Source organism: Oncorhynchus masou, chromosome 19 (assembly GCF_036934945.1).
Source record: "Oncorhynchus masou masou isolate Uvic2021 chromosome 19, UVic_Omas_1.1, whole genome shotgun sequence".
In the NCBI taxonomy this organism is placed as follows: domain Eukaryota; kingdom Metazoa; phylum Chordata; class Actinopteri; order Salmoniformes; family Salmonidae; genus Oncorhynchus; species Oncorhynchus masou.
In genome coordinates, this window is record NC_088230.1 from 13,810,237 (window position 1) to 13,831,705 (window position 21,469).

General features: G+C 39.2%; 1 protein-coding gene across 3 annotated transcripts in view; it reads right to left on the reverse strand.

Moving 5' to 3' along the window:
- itpk1a (inositol-tetrakisphosphate 1-kinase a) overlaps positions 1-21,469 on the reverse strand; it is a 63,892-nt gene that overhangs the window by 9,592 nt on the left and 32,831 nt on the right. For all 3 annotated transcript variants that reach the window (XM_064925024.1, XM_064925025.1, XM_064925023.1), the window contains 5 exons: positions 14,557-14,674; positions 3,247-3,345; positions 3,064-3,095; positions 2,055-2,220; positions 22-89 (listed from right to left, as the gene is read on the reverse strand). In XM_064925024.1, coding sequence (XP_064781096.1) covers positions 22-89; positions 2,055-2,220; positions 3,064-3,095; positions 3,247-3,345; positions 14,557-14,674 — 483 coding nt within the window. The remainder of the gene's footprint in view (positions 1-21; positions 90-2,054; positions 2,221-3,063; positions 3,096-3,246; positions 3,346-14,556; positions 14,675-21,469) is intronic.

The window sequence follows — 21,469 nt, forward strand, 5'->3', positions numbered from 1 at the left end:
TTGGTCTGAGCTTTCACTTACAGAATTCAGGTCGGAAGCACACTCTGGCTTGGACACATCGTGACTGTGGAAAAAAATGGGTTTTCTCTCTGGAAAACAGAAACCAGGCAGTTGACTAGGTTTGTAAAGAACAGACACTAATGAAGTCACAGAATAGCCACATTAAATTAAAGTTGCTACATGTAACATTTTAGCCACACATTCAATTTCTTCAGTTAAGGGCATTGCTAAGTAACACCTAAAATGGCTTAGTTTTGCCTTTTACCTGATCATAATCCCCAAAATATCAGTTGCAAGAACGGGAAGAAGTTTTGTACTGCTAATGTTTTTGCTATCGTCATCCTCGTAAATGAGGATGGAAGCGGTTTTCAAATCTCTCCTTGGGGACCCCCCAGACAAGTCTCAATTTTGTTACAGCCCTTAACTAATTCAGGTAACTGATTTACCAAATCAAGGTCCTGATAATTAGTTGACAAGTTGAATCAGGTGTGCTAGCCCTTTAAATAGTTGAAATACATGGAATGGCTGGGGGTCCCCGAGGAGAGATTTGAAAACCCCTGCCCTAGGCTCTTGTTGTAAACTGCAAAAAAAAAGAAAAAAAGAAGAGGGATATTAACTCTTTAAGCAGAAGGATGTTTTTTGTGTGTCAGTTTAGCATTAGCACAGCAGGGGGCAGAAATGTCCATGCAGATTCAACTAAAAGTCTGATCCACTCTGATGACTGTACTCCTGTGAGTGACTCACATGCTAATGAATACCTTGCTCAGTGAGCCAGGGAAATTGAACCTATACACAAACACGGGATGGGCACAAACATTGACACAAAGCAGGGAATTGTTTGGGAATGCATCAGCGGTGCTTTGCGTCAAACGGAGCAACTCGGAAATCCCATTAACGGTCATTTAACTTGGCATGTGGCACCATGCCGTGCTTAAACAGAGGACATGTTTATAAACGGTGGTAAATCAAGTGTCTTTATAAGGTAATGTGCCAGTTTACAGCGGTCTCTAAGAAACGGGGCAATTCTGAAGTGGCACCTACTCCCTATATAGTGCACTGACTCTGGTTAAAAGTAATGCATGAGAATAGGGTGCTATTTCAGATGCAAACTTTGATAAGCTGGTGAGGGGACTTAGCGTCCACTTCAACTCGGACACCATCTGTGCTTTTAACACTTCTCTAATCAAAAACGCACAATTGAAACCTACTCTATACTCCGACATTTGAAATGGGACACGCTCAAGTTGGGTTAGAATAGGGCAGGGCTGGGCTAAATGGATCCGCTATGAGTTCAGGTAAGGAGGCTTGAGTTGACTCAGTATCTGGCTTGGGCAGTCTATATACAGTCTACTGGGGTATTTCAAAACAACGACAGTATGATTTTCAATAATGTAAAACAAACAAAAAAACATTTCTTAAGTATAACTATAAAAAAATCTAAGATGTGTCAAATAAATTGTATGCAGCTCAGGGCTCCAGCTATGCATTTAGTTAGCTAACTTGCAAGCCTAGTGGCTCGATGTCAAGCTCAGCAGAGGCATTCCATCCCCTTCTGGATCAAGATCGCTGTTGCCTAAATTGTTTTGTGGTTTTTGTTGTTGAAATAGCTCCCCCTGTGTGCACATTTAGTAATACCGTATACCCCAGAAACGGTATGAAAATCTGGGTACCACCCAACCCTATGGCCTAATACAAAAAACATAGCCCTAACTCCTACATACTTCATGTCGATTTGAAAATATTGAATAGGTATAACAAACATGGGAATAGGGTGAAATGTTCATGTTTACTTCAATACACAGGGTAGTAGCCTAGTGGTTAGAGCGTTGGACTAGTGACGGTTGCAAGTTCAAACCCCCGAGCTGACAAGGTACAAATCTGTCGTTCTGCCCCTGAACAGGCAGTTAACCCACTGTTCCTAGGCCGTCATTGTAAATAAGAATTTGTTCTTAACTGACTTGCCTAGTAAAATAAAAGGTAAAAAAAATACATTTTAGTGTATAGGAGGCTGGGGCTGTGTGTTTGAAGCTGAAGCTGAATTGGGTATATCTGACCTGCAGGTCCAGAAGGGAAGTTTCTGATAGAAGGCCTCTCCACCACATAGTAGGCCTCTCCCACCACATACACCTTATAGAGTACAGCATCGTGGTTAATGAAGTTCTGGATCACACACGGGGGCTTAACATCCTTCAGGTCCTCCTCACTGAAGATGATGGCCATCTATTGGGGGGGGGGGGGGGGGTAAACATGCAAGACTCGTGCATCTGTTCATTCAACATCATCTATCCTCCCTTGTTATCCCTCTGTCAGTTCAGTGGTGGGTCGAATCTGCTGTCTGACCTCATTCAGCTGTACTCAAATTGTATTTGTCTTCTCTGAAATACATTGATTTTGATTGAGCAATATCTGGAGTGCCAGATGAGTGAGATTAGCACTTTTGGGACTATTCCATTAGTTTATTGCATCAGCCAAGTTAAATGATTTGAAAGATCCTCAAAACCAAATATAATAAACATTTTTGTGCAATAACTAAAAATGTTCTGCCATGTTCTCAATAAAATGATCAGCGCCGCAATGTTTCCCCACCAGATAGAGGACACTAATACCCCATATCCTTTTTGGGGTTTTGTGATTTTGTTTTGAGATTTCCTTTTTGGTAGAAATCTACACAAAATAGGTGTGGACAATCCAATGTCTAGTGATTATTTTACAATCCACACATATTCTGAACCACTATTCTATCACAAGCAGTTTAACAGAATAGCCTGTCAACCCAACCTATTTTTATGACCAAGGCGAGTCTGAGTACACAATGACAAAAGCACATGACTACCTCATTGTAGGCTTACTCAGACCCAACTCGTAATGCCATCACTCATTAGTGACATTATGGTCTTGAATTTCCCTTTAGGTCAATATTGCTAAAAGCTTTCACAAGAGTAGGTAGTGATTGTGAGGGGAGTTAACATAAGGACAGGATGAAGTCAGGGTTGGGGCAAATTTAATTTAAGTCAATGCAGGCACAAATGGGATATTGTAATATAAAATAAAATAAAGACTTACCTCATGGGAGTTGGAGTTTGGAGTTTTACAAACTGTGGAGGTGAAAAGATTAGGACGTCATTCTATTCAGTCAAGCAAAGTTCTGAAAATTAAGCTAGACTTGAATCTTTTTAGAAGAGACCCTGTAGAAGTCTCCAGAAATGTTCTGGTAACCAAACATGTAGAGAATGTGATCTTACGTACTGAAAGGGAAGGTAATGCCATGTTTCTGGATGTGTTTGAGAGTGTCAGTTCCACACTCACTCCTTAGAACCATGAAGGGAGGAGAGCAGATCCTTTCATCTAGAGGAAAGACGGAGAGAAAGATCTTATTCTATCCTTGCCATCACTATACTGTTTACTATAATCATGCTTATTTGTATAAATTACTTAATAATGTAAGTACGTAGAAAAGGAAGGAGATTTATTTTTTTATTTTTTTTTTAAAGTGTTTGTGTGTAAATACGACTACATACCCGAGCGTCATAAAATCGTAAACTTTAGTTAGTTTAGTTCGATAAATTGTTATAGCACAGTCACAACGTGAAGGAAAAAAAATAGTGGGAGTGAAACTAAGTTGAAAATAAGTCTTAAAATCAGTTTGAGAAGATGTAACAATCCTTTGCTGTGCTATGCGTTTAACCATGTGCTTGTCAGTTGGAGTAGAGACTGCGTGAAAACAATTACTTTAAATCACACTAAAAAGGTCAACTGCTACAGCTCTCTCCAATATCTCATCTTCCTTCCAAGGTCTCAAGGGAGCCGTTCAGCTGTGATGGCTTCGAGTCCCGCCGTCTTTGGTGCAGCTGTTTCTAGCAGAGCACGCAAAAGGTCTGCTTGCTTTGCAACATTTTCACTCTCTCTTTGTGGTTTGTCTAACCGGTCTCTGTCTCCATCAACCCTTTCATTCTCAGTTGAGGTTGTAATCTCTCTTCTCCCTCCATACCTTTCTCCCCAGTCCCTCCCACTCTCCCCATATAACTGTTTTCCTTTATCTCTTTCTCTCGCTCTCTCATTATGCTCCTCTGGGCGTCATCTAGGCATCCAGTGGTATGTTTATATTTGCTCACTGTGACCCTCGGTCTCCGTTTCAGTATGTGTTTTTATAAGCCAGGGACAGACAGTGGGGCACCTCTTAGCAAGGACGCCATGACTACAAGCCTTGTCACCCAGCCATACAAAGACCCCAAGACATACGAGGGCCTTGGGGCATAGAGCCTTCACAAACACAAGCCTCATTCACATTACCTATAAGCACTCCGATCATTGCGCCGGATGTCATGCATTTAAAATGGGGACATCCACAAAGGATTGGAAAAGCAATGCCCCCTTGCGGTTGAAGGCTCTGTTGCAAGACAGATGCCACATACTTAGAAATTTTTCTAACTTTGCATCATCTTCAGTCCAGCCAGAGTCTGACGAAGAACAGGAAGTTACCAAACCACCAGATTAAAATATGGTTTTCGGTGATGGCTTTATGGGATAGCTAGCTTGCAAACAATTAACCATTCCTATAAGTGACTACAATTTTAAATCATATAACGTTAATTACACATTGGCTGTAGTGCCAATTATATGACCAGCCTCTTGTGTAAGTTTGTGCAGGTAATGACTATTTTTAATTGGAGGTTGCTAGCTACAATGGCATCTTCAACCTAGTTAGCTAGCAGCGCAAGCTAGCTTGACTTGCTATAAAGTTAGAGAAACAAGTTTAAGAAAAACAAAACAAAAAACATTTTATTTTCACTGGAAACAATATATTTATCCTGTCTTGATTGAAAAGGTCCTATTTTGCAATCTCCCAAAATAAATGCAAATCTCTGATGAGAGACCGGCTCTCCTTCATCCTGCGTTACAAACATTACACTTATCCGTAAAGATTATGTATGGCTTAATTAAATATGTCATGATGGAAACGGGGCAACAGATGCAACACTATGCAGACAGACACAGAAAGATTGCACTCTCACTCATTGAGATAGATATCTGTGTCTTGCTTGCAGTCACTCAAAAGTCAAGGGGCTGAAGCACATTGGCTAAAACTCAAATTGTTAGGGGACTGTACCATGTGGAATAAATGTAGGGGAAATGGTGCCACACAGCTTCCAGAAAACAGTTAATTTCAAACTAGGGATTTCTTGGCTAACTGAGGTAGCTAAAGCAGTCAATTCTGCTCGTAGATCATACTAGTCGCCAAAGTACCGGAGAATGTCTTTATGGGGTTCATGTAAGAGGATAGTCTTCCATCCTCACAATCCATAAGGTTCCCAATTATCGACCATTGCAGGATTAAGTGCTCCATCTTGAAAACTTGACTGCTGACATTTTGGCACAACAGTGGACATATTCTTTGCACACTTCCGAGCATTTAATTGAGCCTGCCCGGAGTATCATTGGCGGGTTTAACAACCAAATATCCTTCAAGTCCACTTGACATGTAAAGCCTGACTCCGGATTGAATAAATAACCTCTACTACCCATTTTAGAAATATAAGGCAACATTTATATGATCCCCTTTCAACAGTCCCTTATTTACATGTATACCCCATGTTAAACCATGGGGCTGTTTGCATTTCGAATGAGGGAAGTGTTACACAATGGAAGTGTTAATTAATGTACCTGCAAAAAAAGCAGATAACCATTCACACAGACCCAAAACCAGTATTTTTGTTACAAGGTCTGTGAAAATGCAGGAATCATGACTAGGTATTGGTGGGTTTTAATTTAACATGTTTTAATCCCCCTAATAAAGAGCTCTATTTGTGTCTCATATGACCACATCACCCGGTTCCAATCCTGATGCCAATGCCGTTCAGCAAACTCCAGGCATTCACATTTGTCGGTTGCTCTCGTAGGCTTTTTTTCTGGCAACCCTTCCAAATAGCGTATTGGCATGGAGGTGGAGTGTAATCGTAGATTTGAAGACTCACTGTGCGTGCGGACAAGATACACTTGCATCCAATGCCAGGTGATTTTACCATTGATCCGGTGGTTTTAAACCTCTTAAATATTGCGCTAATACTGGTAAGTGTTATTTTATTTGGCAATTTTTGGGTACCCATTACTTTATTTATAAAGGTCAACAACCATGTCACTTTTCATTTGTGAGTTCTTTGCCTTTTCCCCATTGGGATGGATGACCAAAAGGATTTTACTTAAGTGTTACCTAATTTTTATAACCCAGTAAAACAAGAAACCATGGAATAACACAATACAGTTCCTTAAAATGAGAATAACTTCAGCATTTTTATGCAAATGTAATTGTTTGATTTTATTTATAAGAATCTTATAATTTTGACACCGACATGTAACTGCCAAACTAAAGGAAACACTTGAGTAAATTAGGGGTACAAAGAATATTGAATCTATGCCCAGGCACATTGACGCTGTTCTGGCAACCCAACACCCTATTAAGATATTATGTTGGTGTTTACTTTATTTTGACAGTTACCTGAATCTTTAAGAGAATAAAAGGTATTACTTATTAAACATGTTGTTTTACTAGATTACCTGTAGTTTTTCATGTCTGTCTAATTGTGAAATGAACAAATATATAGATGATTAAAATGAGCATACAATATAGCTCAGTATTTCTAGTCTTTTTTTGCTCATATTTATCATCAGGTTTGGCAATAATTTGAGGGGAAATATACAAAAAAAAGCTGGTATGGTAAAATAGTCAGATTGTTCAAAGTGATGAGATATTAGCTTCAGATTGAGCTTTTTTCTGAACCTGGAAATACGTAGAAGCATTTCAGAGTGGCAGCTTGCCATCTCGCTGTACCTCTGAAATACCTCCAGAGTTGCACATTTTTGTTCCAGCCCATCACAAGCACACATTTTTCAACTACTACTCGACTAATCATCAAGCTCTTACCTGAACCAGGTGTGTTAATACTGGGCAATGATAGTTGAGACGGTTGATATCACAAAACAAGGGCGGGGATTCAATGCTACAACCTACTCTTAAAAGGTAATTTACAGTTCAGCTAGTATGCGCGGTCTCCGTAAACGTCAAGGAAAATGCCTTTAAAAAAGGTGCATTGTCAGTTGTATAGTGACCTTCGATTGCACGCCTTAGATTGAATCCCGGCCAAGATCAAGGGCTTAGCCAGCTAACAGTTCTGCCCTAAAAAGCAAAAGACCAGTAACTGCACATTATTGAGATGCTTTATCAAGTCGACAAGTGTTGGAGAATATGAGGGAGTTCGGTAACCGGAGAAAGTTTGTGAAACCAAGGAAAAAAGCAGCCATCCAGAAGGCGATGTCAGTACATGTGCATCAAAGCTGGGACTGAGAAACAGCTTCTATCTCAAGGCCATCACTGTTAAACAGCCACCACTAGCCGGCTTCTGCCCAGTACCCTTCCCTGAACTTAGTCACTGTCTAGCCAGCTACCACCCAGTTACTCTACTATGCACCTTAGACTGTTGCCCTATATACACAGTCATGGAACACTGGTTCCTTGAATAATAATGTTTACATACTGTTTAACCCACTTCATAAGTATATACACTGTACTCTAGTCAAGGCCTTTCATTTAACTATTGCTGTACATATACTATTCTTCAGATAAATAATATGGATATATGACATCTACATATTCTATACACACAACCAGTCAAAGGTTTGGACACACTCATTCTAGGGTTTCTGTATTTTAACTATTTTCTAAATTGAGGAATAATAGTGAACAAAACACAACTATGAAATAACACATATGGAATCATGCAGTAACCCCTGCAAAAAGTGTTAAACAAATGTAAATACATTTAATATTCTTCAAAGTAGCCACCCTTCGCCAAGAGTGTGCAAAGATGTCATCAAGGCACTCTCAACCAGCTTCATGAGTTATTCACCTGGAATGCATTTTAATTAACAGGTGTGCCTTGTTAAACATTAATTAGTGCAATTTCTTTCCTTCTTAATGCATTTGAACCAATCAGTTGTGTTGTGACAAGGGTGTTACACAAAAGATGGCCCGATTAGGTGAAAAGACCAAGTCCATATAATGGCAAGAACAGCTCAAATAAGCAAAAAGAAACAACATTCCATCATTACTTTTGACATGGTCAGTCAACACGGAAAATTTCAAGAACTTTGAAAGTTTCTTCAACTGCAGTCGCAAAACCCATTAAGCGCTATGATGAAACTGGTCTCACGAGGACCGCCACAGGAAAGGAAGAGCCAGAGTTATCTTTGCTGCAGAGGATAAGTTCATCAGAGTTAACTGCGCTTCAGAGTTCAAGTAACAGACACATCTCAACATCAACTGCCCAGAGAAAACTGCATGAGTCAGGCCTTCATGGTCGAATTGCTGCAAAGAAACCACTACTAAAAGGACACCATTAAGAAGAGACTTGGTTGGGCGAAGAAACACGAGCAATGGACATTAGACCTGTGGAAATCTGTCCCAAACATTGAATATAGTAATTGTTTCAAAACATCTCCTGCCATGTCACTGATGCATTGTGAAAGTGTTTTTATGAAGACATTGTCTGAATAGTTTTTTGGGCTTTTCCCCCCAGCACTGTCCCAGTCATATTCACAGAAGCAGGAAGAATTAAGTCCTCCACAATAGTATGGGGGCTTGTCTGTCCTAGCGACTCGGTAGCTCACCTTAGAAGATGCTTCTAGCCCCTTCATATTAAATGGTTTGATGAGTCCAAATTGAGATTTTTGGTTTCAACCACTGTGTCTTTTTGAGACAGAGAGTAGATGGTGACACTGTCAGTAATTTATTTAGAATTCAAGACACACTTTACCAGCATGGCTACCACAGCATTCTGCAGCGATACGCCTCCAACTGGTTTGCGCCTAATGGGACTATCATTAGATTTTATGGGCTATTTGACCAAGGAGAGTGATGGAGTGCTGCATCAGATGACCTGGCCTCCACAACCACCCGACCTCAACCCAATTGAGATGGTTTGGGAGGAGTTGGACCGCAGAGTGAAGGAACAGCAGCCAACAAGTGCTCAGCATATGGGAACTACTTCAAGGCTGTTGGAAAAACATTCCTCATGAAGCTGGTTGAGAGGGTGCCAAGAGTGTGCAAAGCTGTCATCAAGGCAAAGGGTGGATACTTTGAAGAATCTCAAATATATTTAGATTTGTTGAAACACTTTTTTGGTTACTACATGTTCCCATATGTGTTATTTCAGTTAATGTCTTCACTATTATTCTACAATGTAGAATTTTTTTTTGGGGTTACTACATGTTCCCATATGTGTTATTTCAGTTAATGTCTTCACTATTATTCTACAATGTAGAAAATAGTAAAAATAAAGAAAAAACCTTGAATGAGTAGGTGTCCAAACTTGATTGGTACTGTACATACAGTGCATTTGGAAAGTATTCAGTTGCCTTGACTTTGTTACGTTACGGCCTTATTCTGAAATGGATTAAATTGTCCCTCCTCAATCTACACACAATACCCCATAAAAAAGAAAGAAATTTACATAAGTATTCAGACCCTTACTCAGTACTTTGTTGAAGCACCTTTGGCAGAGATTACAGCCTTGAGTGTTCTAGGGTATGACGCTACAAGCTTGGCACACCTGTATTTGGGGACTTTCTCCCATACTTCTCCGCAGATCCTCTCAAGCTCTGTCAGGTTGGATTGGAAGCGTCGCTGCACAGCCATTTTCACACACATCTATATCTATACACACACATCTATATCTATACACACACATCTATATCTATACACAGACACCCATACACACACACACATCCATACACACACACACATCTATACACACACACAAATACACACACACACCTATACCCATACATACACCTATACACACACACACACACTTCACACACACATCTATACACATACATATATATCTATACACATCTATACACATACACATCTATACACATACACACACACACATCTATACACATACATACACACACACTATATCTATACACACACCTATCTATACACACACATCTATATCTATACACACACACACACACACATCTATATCTATACACACACACACACATCTATATCTATACACACACACACACACATAATACATACACACACACACACACACACACCTATACACATACATACATAACACACACATCTATACACATACATACATCACACACACACACACACACACACACACACACACACACACACACACACACACACACACACACATCTATACACACACCTACATATCTATACACACACACACACATCATACATACATCACACACACACACACACATCCATACATCACACACACACACACACACTACACACACACACACACACACACACACCTCTATACACACACACACACATCTATACACTATACACACACATCTCACATATCTATACACATACACACACACCTATATCTATACGTATACACACACATCCATCTATATCTATACACACACACACACCCATACACACACACACACACACACATACACACACACATCCATACACACACACACACACACACCTATACACATACACACATATATACACACACACACACACACACACACACATCTATACACATACATACATACACACACACCTATATCTATACACACACCTATCTATACACACACACACACATCTATATCTATACACACATCTATATCTATACACACACACACACATATATACACATACATACATCACACACACACACACACACACACACACACACACACACACACACACACTATACACATACATAACACACACACACACACACACACACACACACACACACACACATCTATACACATACATACACATACATCACACACACACACACACACACACACACATCTATACACATACATACATCACACACACACACACACACATCTATACACATACATACATCACACACACACACACACACATCTACACACACACACATCTATACACATACACACACACACCTATATCTATACGTATACACACACATCTATACGTATACACACACATCCACACACATCTATACACACACACACACACACACACACCCACACACACACACACACACATCCACACACACACATCCACACACACACACATCCATACACACACATCCATACACACCCATCCACACCCACACACACACATCCATACACACACACACATCCATACACACACACACACATCCATACACACATCCATACACACACACACACACACACATCCATATACACACACACACACACACACACACACACATCCATACACACCTATATCTATACACATACATACACATCTATACACACATACCTACACATCCATACATATCTATTCACATACATACCTATACACATACATACACACATCTATATCTATACACATACATACACTAATCTATACACATACATACACTAATCTATACACATATATACACACACACACACACATCTATATCCACACACACACCTATATCTATACACATACATACATACATACACACACATCTATATACATACATACACACATACATACATATTCACATACATACCTATACACATACATACACACATCTATATCTATACACATACATACACACATCTATATCTATACACATACATACATCTATATCCATACACACACATCCATACACACATACATATCTATATCCATACACACATACATATCCATTCACACACATCCATACATATCCATATCCATACACACACATCTCCATACACACACATCCATACACACATACATATCCATATCCATACACACACATCCATATCCATATCCATACACACACATCCATACACACACATCCATATCCATACACACACATCCATACACACATACATATCCATATCTATACACATACATATCCATATCTATACACACACACACACCTATATCTATACACACACACACACACATCCATACATACCTATACACATACATACACACATCTATACCTATACACATACATACACACACAAATCTATACACACACACACACACACCTATATCCATACACACACATCCATACCTATACACATATACATACACATACATACACACATACATTCACATACATATCTATACACACATCTATACACATCCATAAATACACATCCATACATATCTATTCACATCCATCCATACACATCCATACATATACACACATACACATCTATTCACATACATACCTATATACACATCTATTCACATACATACCTATATACACATCTATTCACATACATACCTATATACACACACATCTATTCTCTCTCACACACACACACACACACACACGTGTGTGTGGTTGGTTATTCCAGCCCAGCACGAACAAACCTTGATTGGATGACTGGCTCATGCATAGATCCTTTCATATCACTTCTACACTTCACTGTAAGTGTGATCTTAACCACCTTTCACCAGTAGCTTTTAGCCAAAATCTTTCAACCTAGATTGGATTTTGAGGATCCTTAAAAAAAAAAAAGAGGTTTAACAAGAACAACTGGTTCCAGATCTGTATGTATTTGACCAACTCCTCAGACTATTAACACTCCATACATAGCTGGCGGTGATATTCCAATCAATATTTCCTGAATGCTAAAACCCACGAAGGGATCAAAAAGTTGGCCCTTTGTAATATGACCGGAAATCGTGTGGAAAGTAACATTTAAAGTTTGGCCTATCAGAGGAAAATGTAAAGGAAAAAAGAAAAGAAAGAGTAAACTTGGCGCTAAATAGACGATGTCATGCGCTGATATGACCCGGAGAATGTTAATTCTGTGCGTTGATAGGAGTCCAAAAGCCTTCAAGTAGACTCTTACATAAAGCCACAGTTTAAGCGAGTGTTATCGGCATTTTCCCAGGATCCGATTCTCTACAGTCTATACTGTTACCGGCTAATTGCCATGGAAGTGGTTGCCTGGGAGAAGGACAGCCACAGAAAACACTTCGCTCACTGCGGAGGTATTTTTAAACAGAATTGTGGAGCTGGAGCCAAGACCCACGGTTCACCTCACACTACCCCAGGTCGAGTGCACTTGCCCTGGAAGTTCAGTCCTGGAGGTCAGCTGGATAGGGGAGTCACTAAGGGATAATTTTATTTGTAGGTATTAGGTAACTAAGTATTCAGTCGTCTATGTAGCTAGTTTCTCAAAAAAAGGTGCAATGAGCTATTATGAATGCTTATACAGTAGCATGTTTTATAAATCATATTACCGCATAAGGCTTTATCAAAGCATCTTCAAATCAAGTTGTTTTAATTAAAAACAGTATTTTAAATATTATTCAAGTAGTTGAGGGGAGAGTACAAACTAAATGACATGAATGAGTTTATTAAGTTAGACCCATAAACAAAATGTATCTTGCAAGTCGTGCCACTTTATGTAAAAGTACCAATAGATTCTGCCGAATTGACTGGTCAGAGTAAACCGCTCTCCCATCATTTAGAGGATAGATTGTTCACAGAAACTATCCTAATTTACTTATTATCTCCAAATAGGTACACATAGAAACTAGCCTTACTTCCATACGATAACCAGTGTTTGAATTGGGCTGGTGCAAACACCTCGATTGTTCTATTGTTTGAAGACCGGCAGCTCATAAAATTTTCACTCTTAAATATGAACACGTACTGCAAAATTTAAATGGAGTACCAGCACCTAAAGTGAGCACAGAGTTGACAGACACCGTTTTCATTCAACTTCAAGCAAACTATAAAACACTGTCATGCCAGAGCCTATGACTGCATACCAAATTGCACCATATTCCCTACATAATGCACTAGTTTTGACCAGCACCAGTATGGCACTGGTCCAAAATAATACACCATGTAGGAAATAGGGTCTCATTTGGGATTCACACTATGTGCCTATGCAGCTCGCAACGCTAACCCTTCGGCCTCTTCAACCCTGATCCCTTTTGTTTAGCTAGTTTGAGAATGCCCCATGGCGCAGGACAAAGGACGAGCCACTCTGCAGTTTTCATACACACTCCGTGAATAAACCCACCCTAAGCCACACATTTCCCTTGTGCAAAGCCCCAAAATGAAGCCTGCCTTTCGACATCCAGCCCAGGACAAAAGTCTTACGGAAAGTGCCGGGCTCATGTAGGAAGCCAGTAGCAACATGAACACAGGCCAGGGAGGGAATCCTGTATTTTGAAATTCCAGGCTTTCCCAACCCAAAAAGGGAAACAAAAATTCATACACGCACAGACACAGATGGCATTGCTGGTTATAAGAAGGTGTGTTAGTCCCAGGCCAGAGGTAAACGAAGCAAGTGTATAACACACAGTATGTGAGGAACTGATTTCAATGTTACTTATGTCGATGCTATGACGTAAAACTCACAAAGGCTTAACAGAATGTCTAGGCAAGTGACTGTGTAGTGTTTTTGTTTTGGGATATGTGAATGCATGGCTGTGGATTTGTGATCGTTTGTGTGTGTGTGTGTGTGTGTGTGAATGCGTGTCAGTTTGTGTGTGTACTTTGGGTGGCAGTCCTGTCTCTATACCTTTCATGCAGTCTTCAAGCCTGCGGATGAGCTGGTAGGACTTGCAGCGGTCCAACAATGTCCTAATGGCCGGCAGCGGGTCCAGAACCACCATTTCAGGATGGGTGTCGATGTAATCCTGAAGACCGTCCCAAAACAACATCAGGTATGTATTCAATAGTGCACACCGCAGCAACACACTTTGCAACAACAACAAAAAACACCACAAGGCCATGTTTATTAGGCACCAAAAACTGAGCGGGACTTCCTAGACTTGAACAATAAGAAACGCACATTTTCATTTTCCATTGCAAATAGTTTAAAAAAAATATTCTGCACCCTAATGTTAACATTTTTCAATTATATTACAGCCTCAGCAAGCCTTAAATCAACAAAGCCACTAATTTGATGAATCTGAAGAATGTTTAAATAAATGTATACTAGACATCAGAAATCAAGTACATTTGAAATTAAAGGCTTGGCTACTGGCCAATTTAGCATGTTCCCCCATTTCGAGCGCCCATTTTCACAGAAAGTACACAGGTGACTTCCAAGTTAACCTTTTTGAAGTCTAACAAATAACGTTTGTTTTGGTACTGTTCTGTTCTCCACTTCCTTGTGCTAGCACAGTAGAGGCCATTTATTTTGCTTTTCTGTATTAGTATCAACTGTACGCACTACAACAATCAAAAAGGAACTACATGTAATCAAGTACATTTGAAATTAAAGGCTTGGCTACTGGCCAATTTAGCATGTTCCCCCATTTCGAGCGCCCATTTTCGACATCAAAGGTCAATGAAACCTTAAAAAGGAGATGAAGAGGGAGGAGAGGAATTGTTTGTTTTTCTGAGACTACAGGTGTGTAAAGCAACACCTCCAGGAACAACTAAGGGTGGAAACATGTATTCATATGGCGTAGTGCATATTACCTAATGTTTACAAGATGAAAGAACGCAGGGAAATCCACGTGATATAAAAACAGGTGGCTAAATTTACCATCCTTTTGTTTATGACATTCCATGGTCTGTTTTGGTAAACAGTGAGGTCCAAAGGCATTTGGACAGTGACAGTTGTTTTGGGTCTGTACTCCAGCACAATGACATTAAAGTGAAGACTGTCAGCTTTAATGCGAGGCCATTTTCATCCTTATCGGGTGAACCATTTTGAAAGAAAAACATTTTTTTGGCCATTGTTGTCCAGGTAATTGTTGTTACAGGTAATTCTGAAAGAATTGTGAATAAAGATGAGTGATAAAGTTAAACATAAATATGCTACGCATTTTTCTGTCTTGGGGGTATGATCTTTGTGCCTCTAACTTTCTCACACATTACTCACGATTCATTCAGGATTATTCACACTCATGGTAACATCCACATTAATGTAATCCCACGTGATAAACAAATTGCAAATGCATCCAACAGGTTTATAGTCACAAGCTTGATGTCATTATGTACTAGGAATATGGAACCAAATACTAAACTTGAGCACTTTAGACATTAATGAATTTGTCCCAATACTTTCTACAAAAAGTGCTGTAATTTCTAAACGGTTCATCCAATATGGATGAAAACACCCTCAAAGAAAGCTGACAGTCTGCACCTCAACCGCAGTCATTGTATTATTTAAAATCCAAAATGCTGGAGTTGTGTCACTGTCCAAATACTCTTGTACCTCACTGTATGAAAGCAACTCGGCTCTAATCCCTGTGCCTTAGACATATCGACTTTAAAAACCATGCCCCTTTAAAGGGAAATTTTACTTCAGTCAGAAGTTGTCAGATGTTTTCAGGCCTGAAAAGCAGTCCACATCCCATGTCATCAGATAAATGAAACAAGATAAGTGCAGACAAACTGGAAATAACACAGTTATCTTTTCCATTAGATTTAGATTGTGGCACGTAGCTGGATCTACAAAACAGCTGGCCTGGGACATGGACTCCCTCTGACAGACTACTTTTGAGGTCTGAAAACATCTGCTAAAATGTGATTTGAGTGCAATGGCTCTTTAAACAAATGAGGGGGTCCAGGGTAAACATTCAAATTAATGACCATTAAAGAATCTAAATGGGAGTCATTAGTCATATAAAGCTGAAAATAGGCCTATAAACCAAATCCAAGTTTGCTGAGGACCATTAAACGTGTCAAGCTTTTAAAAATCAACCAGACTTCATCATGTGGAACTGAAAACTAATTCTGCATTAAAGTATGCCATATATCAGCTCCAGGTTTATATAGTGTCTAGAGAAAAGAGGACTGGAGGAGTGGGTAAGTTTCAGGAGTCAATTACATGTGTTTTATGTAGATGTGGACAGTAGACCAGTGCACGGACTAAAAAGCTCACGAAATTTGGAACTTGCAATGTTTGGGATTTTATTAGGATCCCCATTAGCTGTTGCGAAAGCTAATGTGGTTCACTGCGATGCTAGGGAGTGTAACAGTGCATTCTGTTCTGCCACGTGAAAGACAAACTAGCAACCTTCTGCACAACAACTCATGCAACCGTCTATTCGGTCCCTCCGTATGGGACAGATGACTCAAGGAATGTGAGAGGTCACCGATGTACTCCACCCCAACATGCTATGGGCGACATGCACTACATTCACCACCCTTTGATCTTCCCCTACTCCTGCGAACCCCCCTACGGATTACGTCACAGCTAGAGGTCGACCGATTACATTTTTTCAACGCCGATAACTATACTGATTATTGGAGGAACAAAAAAAGTTGATACCGATTCAAAAATCGGCTGATATATCTTTTATGTATTATATTAAGTTAAAATAGTGTTCCCTGTTCATTCAGTATTGTTGTAAATGTAATTTATTATTTGTTGTAATAAAAGACAATTACAACTAGTGAATGAACACTTATTTTAAATTAATACATAAATACAAAAATAAAATCAATTTAGTCTCAAATAAATAATGAAAAATGTTCAATTTGGTTTAAATAATGCAAAAACAGTGTTGGAGAAGTAAAAGTGCAATATGTGCCATGTAAAAAACTAATGTGTAAGTTCCTTGCTCAAAACATGAAAGCTGGTGGTTCCTTTTAACACGAGTCTTCAATATTCCCAAGTAAGAAGTTTTAGGTTGTAGTTATTATAGGACTATTTCTCTCTATACCATTTTTTATTTCATAGACCTTTGACTTCTGGATGTTCTTATAGGCACTATAGTATTGCCAGCCTAATCTTGGGAGTTGATAGGCTTGTAGTCATAAACCGCGCTGTGCTTCAAGCATTGCGAAAAGCTGCTGGCAAACGGAGGAAAGTGCAGTTTGAATAAATTCTTACGAGCCTGCTGCTGCCTACCACCGCTCAGTCAGACTACTCTATCAAATCATAGACTTAATTATAATATAATAAAACACACAGAAATACGAGCCTTGGGTCATTAATGGTGAAATCCGAAAACAAAATCAAAATGTATATTCTTTCAGTGAAATACGGAAACGTTCCGTATTTTATCGAACGGTTACCAACCCTAAGTGTAAATATTACTATTACATTGCACAACCTTCAATGTTATGTCATAATTATGTAAAATTCTGGCAAATTAATTACAGTCTTTGTTAGGAAGAAATGGTCTTCACATAGTTCGCAACGAGCCAGGCGACCCAAGCTGCTGAATATACCCTGATTCTGCTTACGTGAGAGAAGTGACAATTTCAGGCTCTACATTGATTATATGCAACATAGGACAAGCTAATTAAACTAGTTATATCAACCATGTTTAGTTAACCAGTTATTGTGTTAAGATTGATTGTTTTTTTATAAGTTTGATGCTAGCTAGCAACTTACCATGGCTCCTTGCAGCCTGCACTCACGTAACAGGTGGTCAGCCTGTACACAGTCTCCTCGTGGATTGCAATATAATCGGCTTCCAAAAATGCCGATTACTGATTGTTATGAAAACTTGAAAAATCGTCCCTAATTAAATTGGCCATTCTGATTAAATCGGTCGACCTCGAGTGACGGCTATTCAACTGGCGGCCCATGGGCTAGATCCGGCCCTTTGATCAATTATCAACATTAATATAAAAATCCACAAAAAACATCCCTGCAAAAATCTAATGTTGAGTTCCAAAATGAGCCCTCGTTCAATATTCTCCAATAGGATAATCTGTTTTCCTGTAGTCCCACAATTTAAGTGCTGTCAATAAATATCACAAAACGTACCAGTTACAGCCAAATCAGAGTAGCTAACATCAGCCAATTGCAGCTGCAAACATCTGGCGACTCCACCAACATCGGTTGTTTCGTAGTCTGCTGAAAGACATGTCTGCTGAGCATCGTGATCAACTTTTACATAATGACATTAGGTCGCTAAGCAAGGGTAATGCTTTCAAGAGAGTAAGTGAGCTTAGGGAGGAGATAGTTGCTTTTCTCCGTAATGGCCATCTCAAGCAAGCCAATACATATCTAGCAAAAATGCTTGGAGGGATAAAACAATTGACATGATTGGAGACTGCTTTTTATATAAGTGTTATTTTCTCCTAGGATTTGATCTCAAACGAAATGCTCAAATTCCCTACACCCAGCGCTTGAATTGGAGGAAAAAAAGGCAATTTAAAAAAAATATAAAACCTAAACTATCTCAGAAATCCTTAGCAGAGGCACCCCCCCCCCCAAAGACTAAATGACAGCCAAGTCTGATGGAATGGAGAAAATGGCCGATCAACATTCACCTAGTTTGAGCAGAATATTGTCTGTCGGGTAGCAAGCAAGCGCTGGTTGTCCCGTGGAGCAGCTCAGACAGCGGTAGTGTAGTTAATCAATTATGAGATATTAGTTAAATTTAAAAGAATGCATCAGTTATTCGTATTTCCTGCAACTTTGAAGTCGTAATACCTGTGTGTGTGGCAGTTAGAAATTACTTTTGGCATGCTAAGGCTTTCACCAAAAACGTTGCCAATTAAATGTTTACTCCAAAGTATGCCTACAGTGCCGTCAGAAATATTTTGTGGCAGCGATCTATACACAACACCCCATAATGTCAAAGTGGAATTATTTTGTTGAAATCTTTACACAAATGACTCAAGTCAATAAGTATTCAACCCATTTTGTTATGGCAAGCCTAAAAAAAAAATCAGGAGTAAAGGTGTCCAAATCACATAAGTTGTATGGACTCATTCTGCGTGCAATACAATTTTTTTAATTGACTACCCCGGCTTTGTACCACAAACATACTGTATCTGTAAGATCCCCAAGTCAAGTAGTTTATTTCAAAAATAGATGATTCAAACAAAAGACCAGGGCGGTATTGCAGTGTCTCGCCAAGGTCACAGATTGGTTGATATGTAAAAATGTAAAAGCAGACACTGAATATCCCTGTGAGCATGGTGAAGTTATTAATTAAGCTTTGGATGGTGTATCAATACAGTCACAAAAAAAAGGTATAATTCCTAACACAGTTGCTGGAGAGGAAAGAAACCACTCAGGGATTTCACCATGAGGCCAATGGTGATTTAGAAAAAGTTAAGAGTTTAATGGCTATGATGGAAGAAAACTGAAGATAGATCAACAACATTGTAGTTACTCCACAATACTAACCGAATACTGCTTTCACATAGGATTTACGGTATTTCGCTTGTACATTTTTTGGCAATGTATGACCCGCTTACAAACAGGCCCATTTTTACCACATTCTTGCCTGCATACACCTTTTATACCTCCCGCGAGCTTGCCGGCATGCCGGAAACAAGTGGTAGTTGTAGTGTGCAGATGTGGGTGGCCGTCCATTTTAATAAGTCCATAGAGAATACACATCATCAAAAATATTTCCATTCTTAAATTTATTTAGGCAGGTCCTATTTTCAAAAGAAGAGAGAGGTATATTTTGAGTTGAATTATGTTGCTTGTCTGTGCAGCCTGTATAGAAATCAATAGTTATTTTGTTCATTAAAACAGACAAGACATACTTCGGTGATCAGCTTTTGATGCACGTTCATCTCTTTCCTACCTTCACCCTGCTTTGCTAGTGAGCAGGCATAGGGTCGCACATTGAGTATCTTCATCATGATACCGAAAGAAAATAAAACCAAATCTATTCTATATTTTCAAAAGCATTCGACTCATGTTCATATTTCACAACCTTACGTGGGCTTTTGGAGCGGTCTACACACTATTGAGTAAAATAATAGGCCTACACTTGATTTTGTTTCTGATAGATGAGCTATACCACCTACATGCATTTGCCCAGACAGAGAAATATACAGACAGAGTCACTGAAACAAAATTACATTGATTAGACAGGTCACAGGCTTTTGGTTGGGAGTAGGCCTAAGCTACTGTGAGTGAAGCTAAATATTTCACTTGTTAAGCTACATAACATGATGGCAAAAGGATCTGATCAGTGCTAATAAATGAGACAACTAGTCAAGATGATCATGAGCAGCACTCACCTCAGCTAACATTTCCACAGCCTAATTGTAGCCTAACCAATATCCAAAAATCTGACATTTATTGATTCCTCAAGACCTCATACTTTGCAGAGAAAAACGATGGATGCAATCAATCAATTCAGGTGTGCCTAATGACAGTTTCATAATGCCATTCAACTTTTTGGTATTTTAATAGATGGTCTTTCCATTCATCAAATAGAGGGTGCACAGTGCACTGTTTTAGATGCTGGAATTATTTTAGATTGGACTAACATGCGCAGGTAGCCTACTTTTTGAAGTGATTTGTTTGACAAATCAGATGAATACATGTTCATGCCACATTAAAAAGGTAATATATTTTACAGTTAAATTACTCATATTTACCATTATGCCATTAAAAAAAAACATTTCATACATAAGAGGTTCTATACGAGGAAAAATTCAAAAATCTACTTTCACCCGTTGTAAATCACATGTAGAAAATATCTGTACCCCTGTAAATAACCTCTCAAATCTGGCCCCTGTAAGAATATAAAAGGTAACTGCCAAAA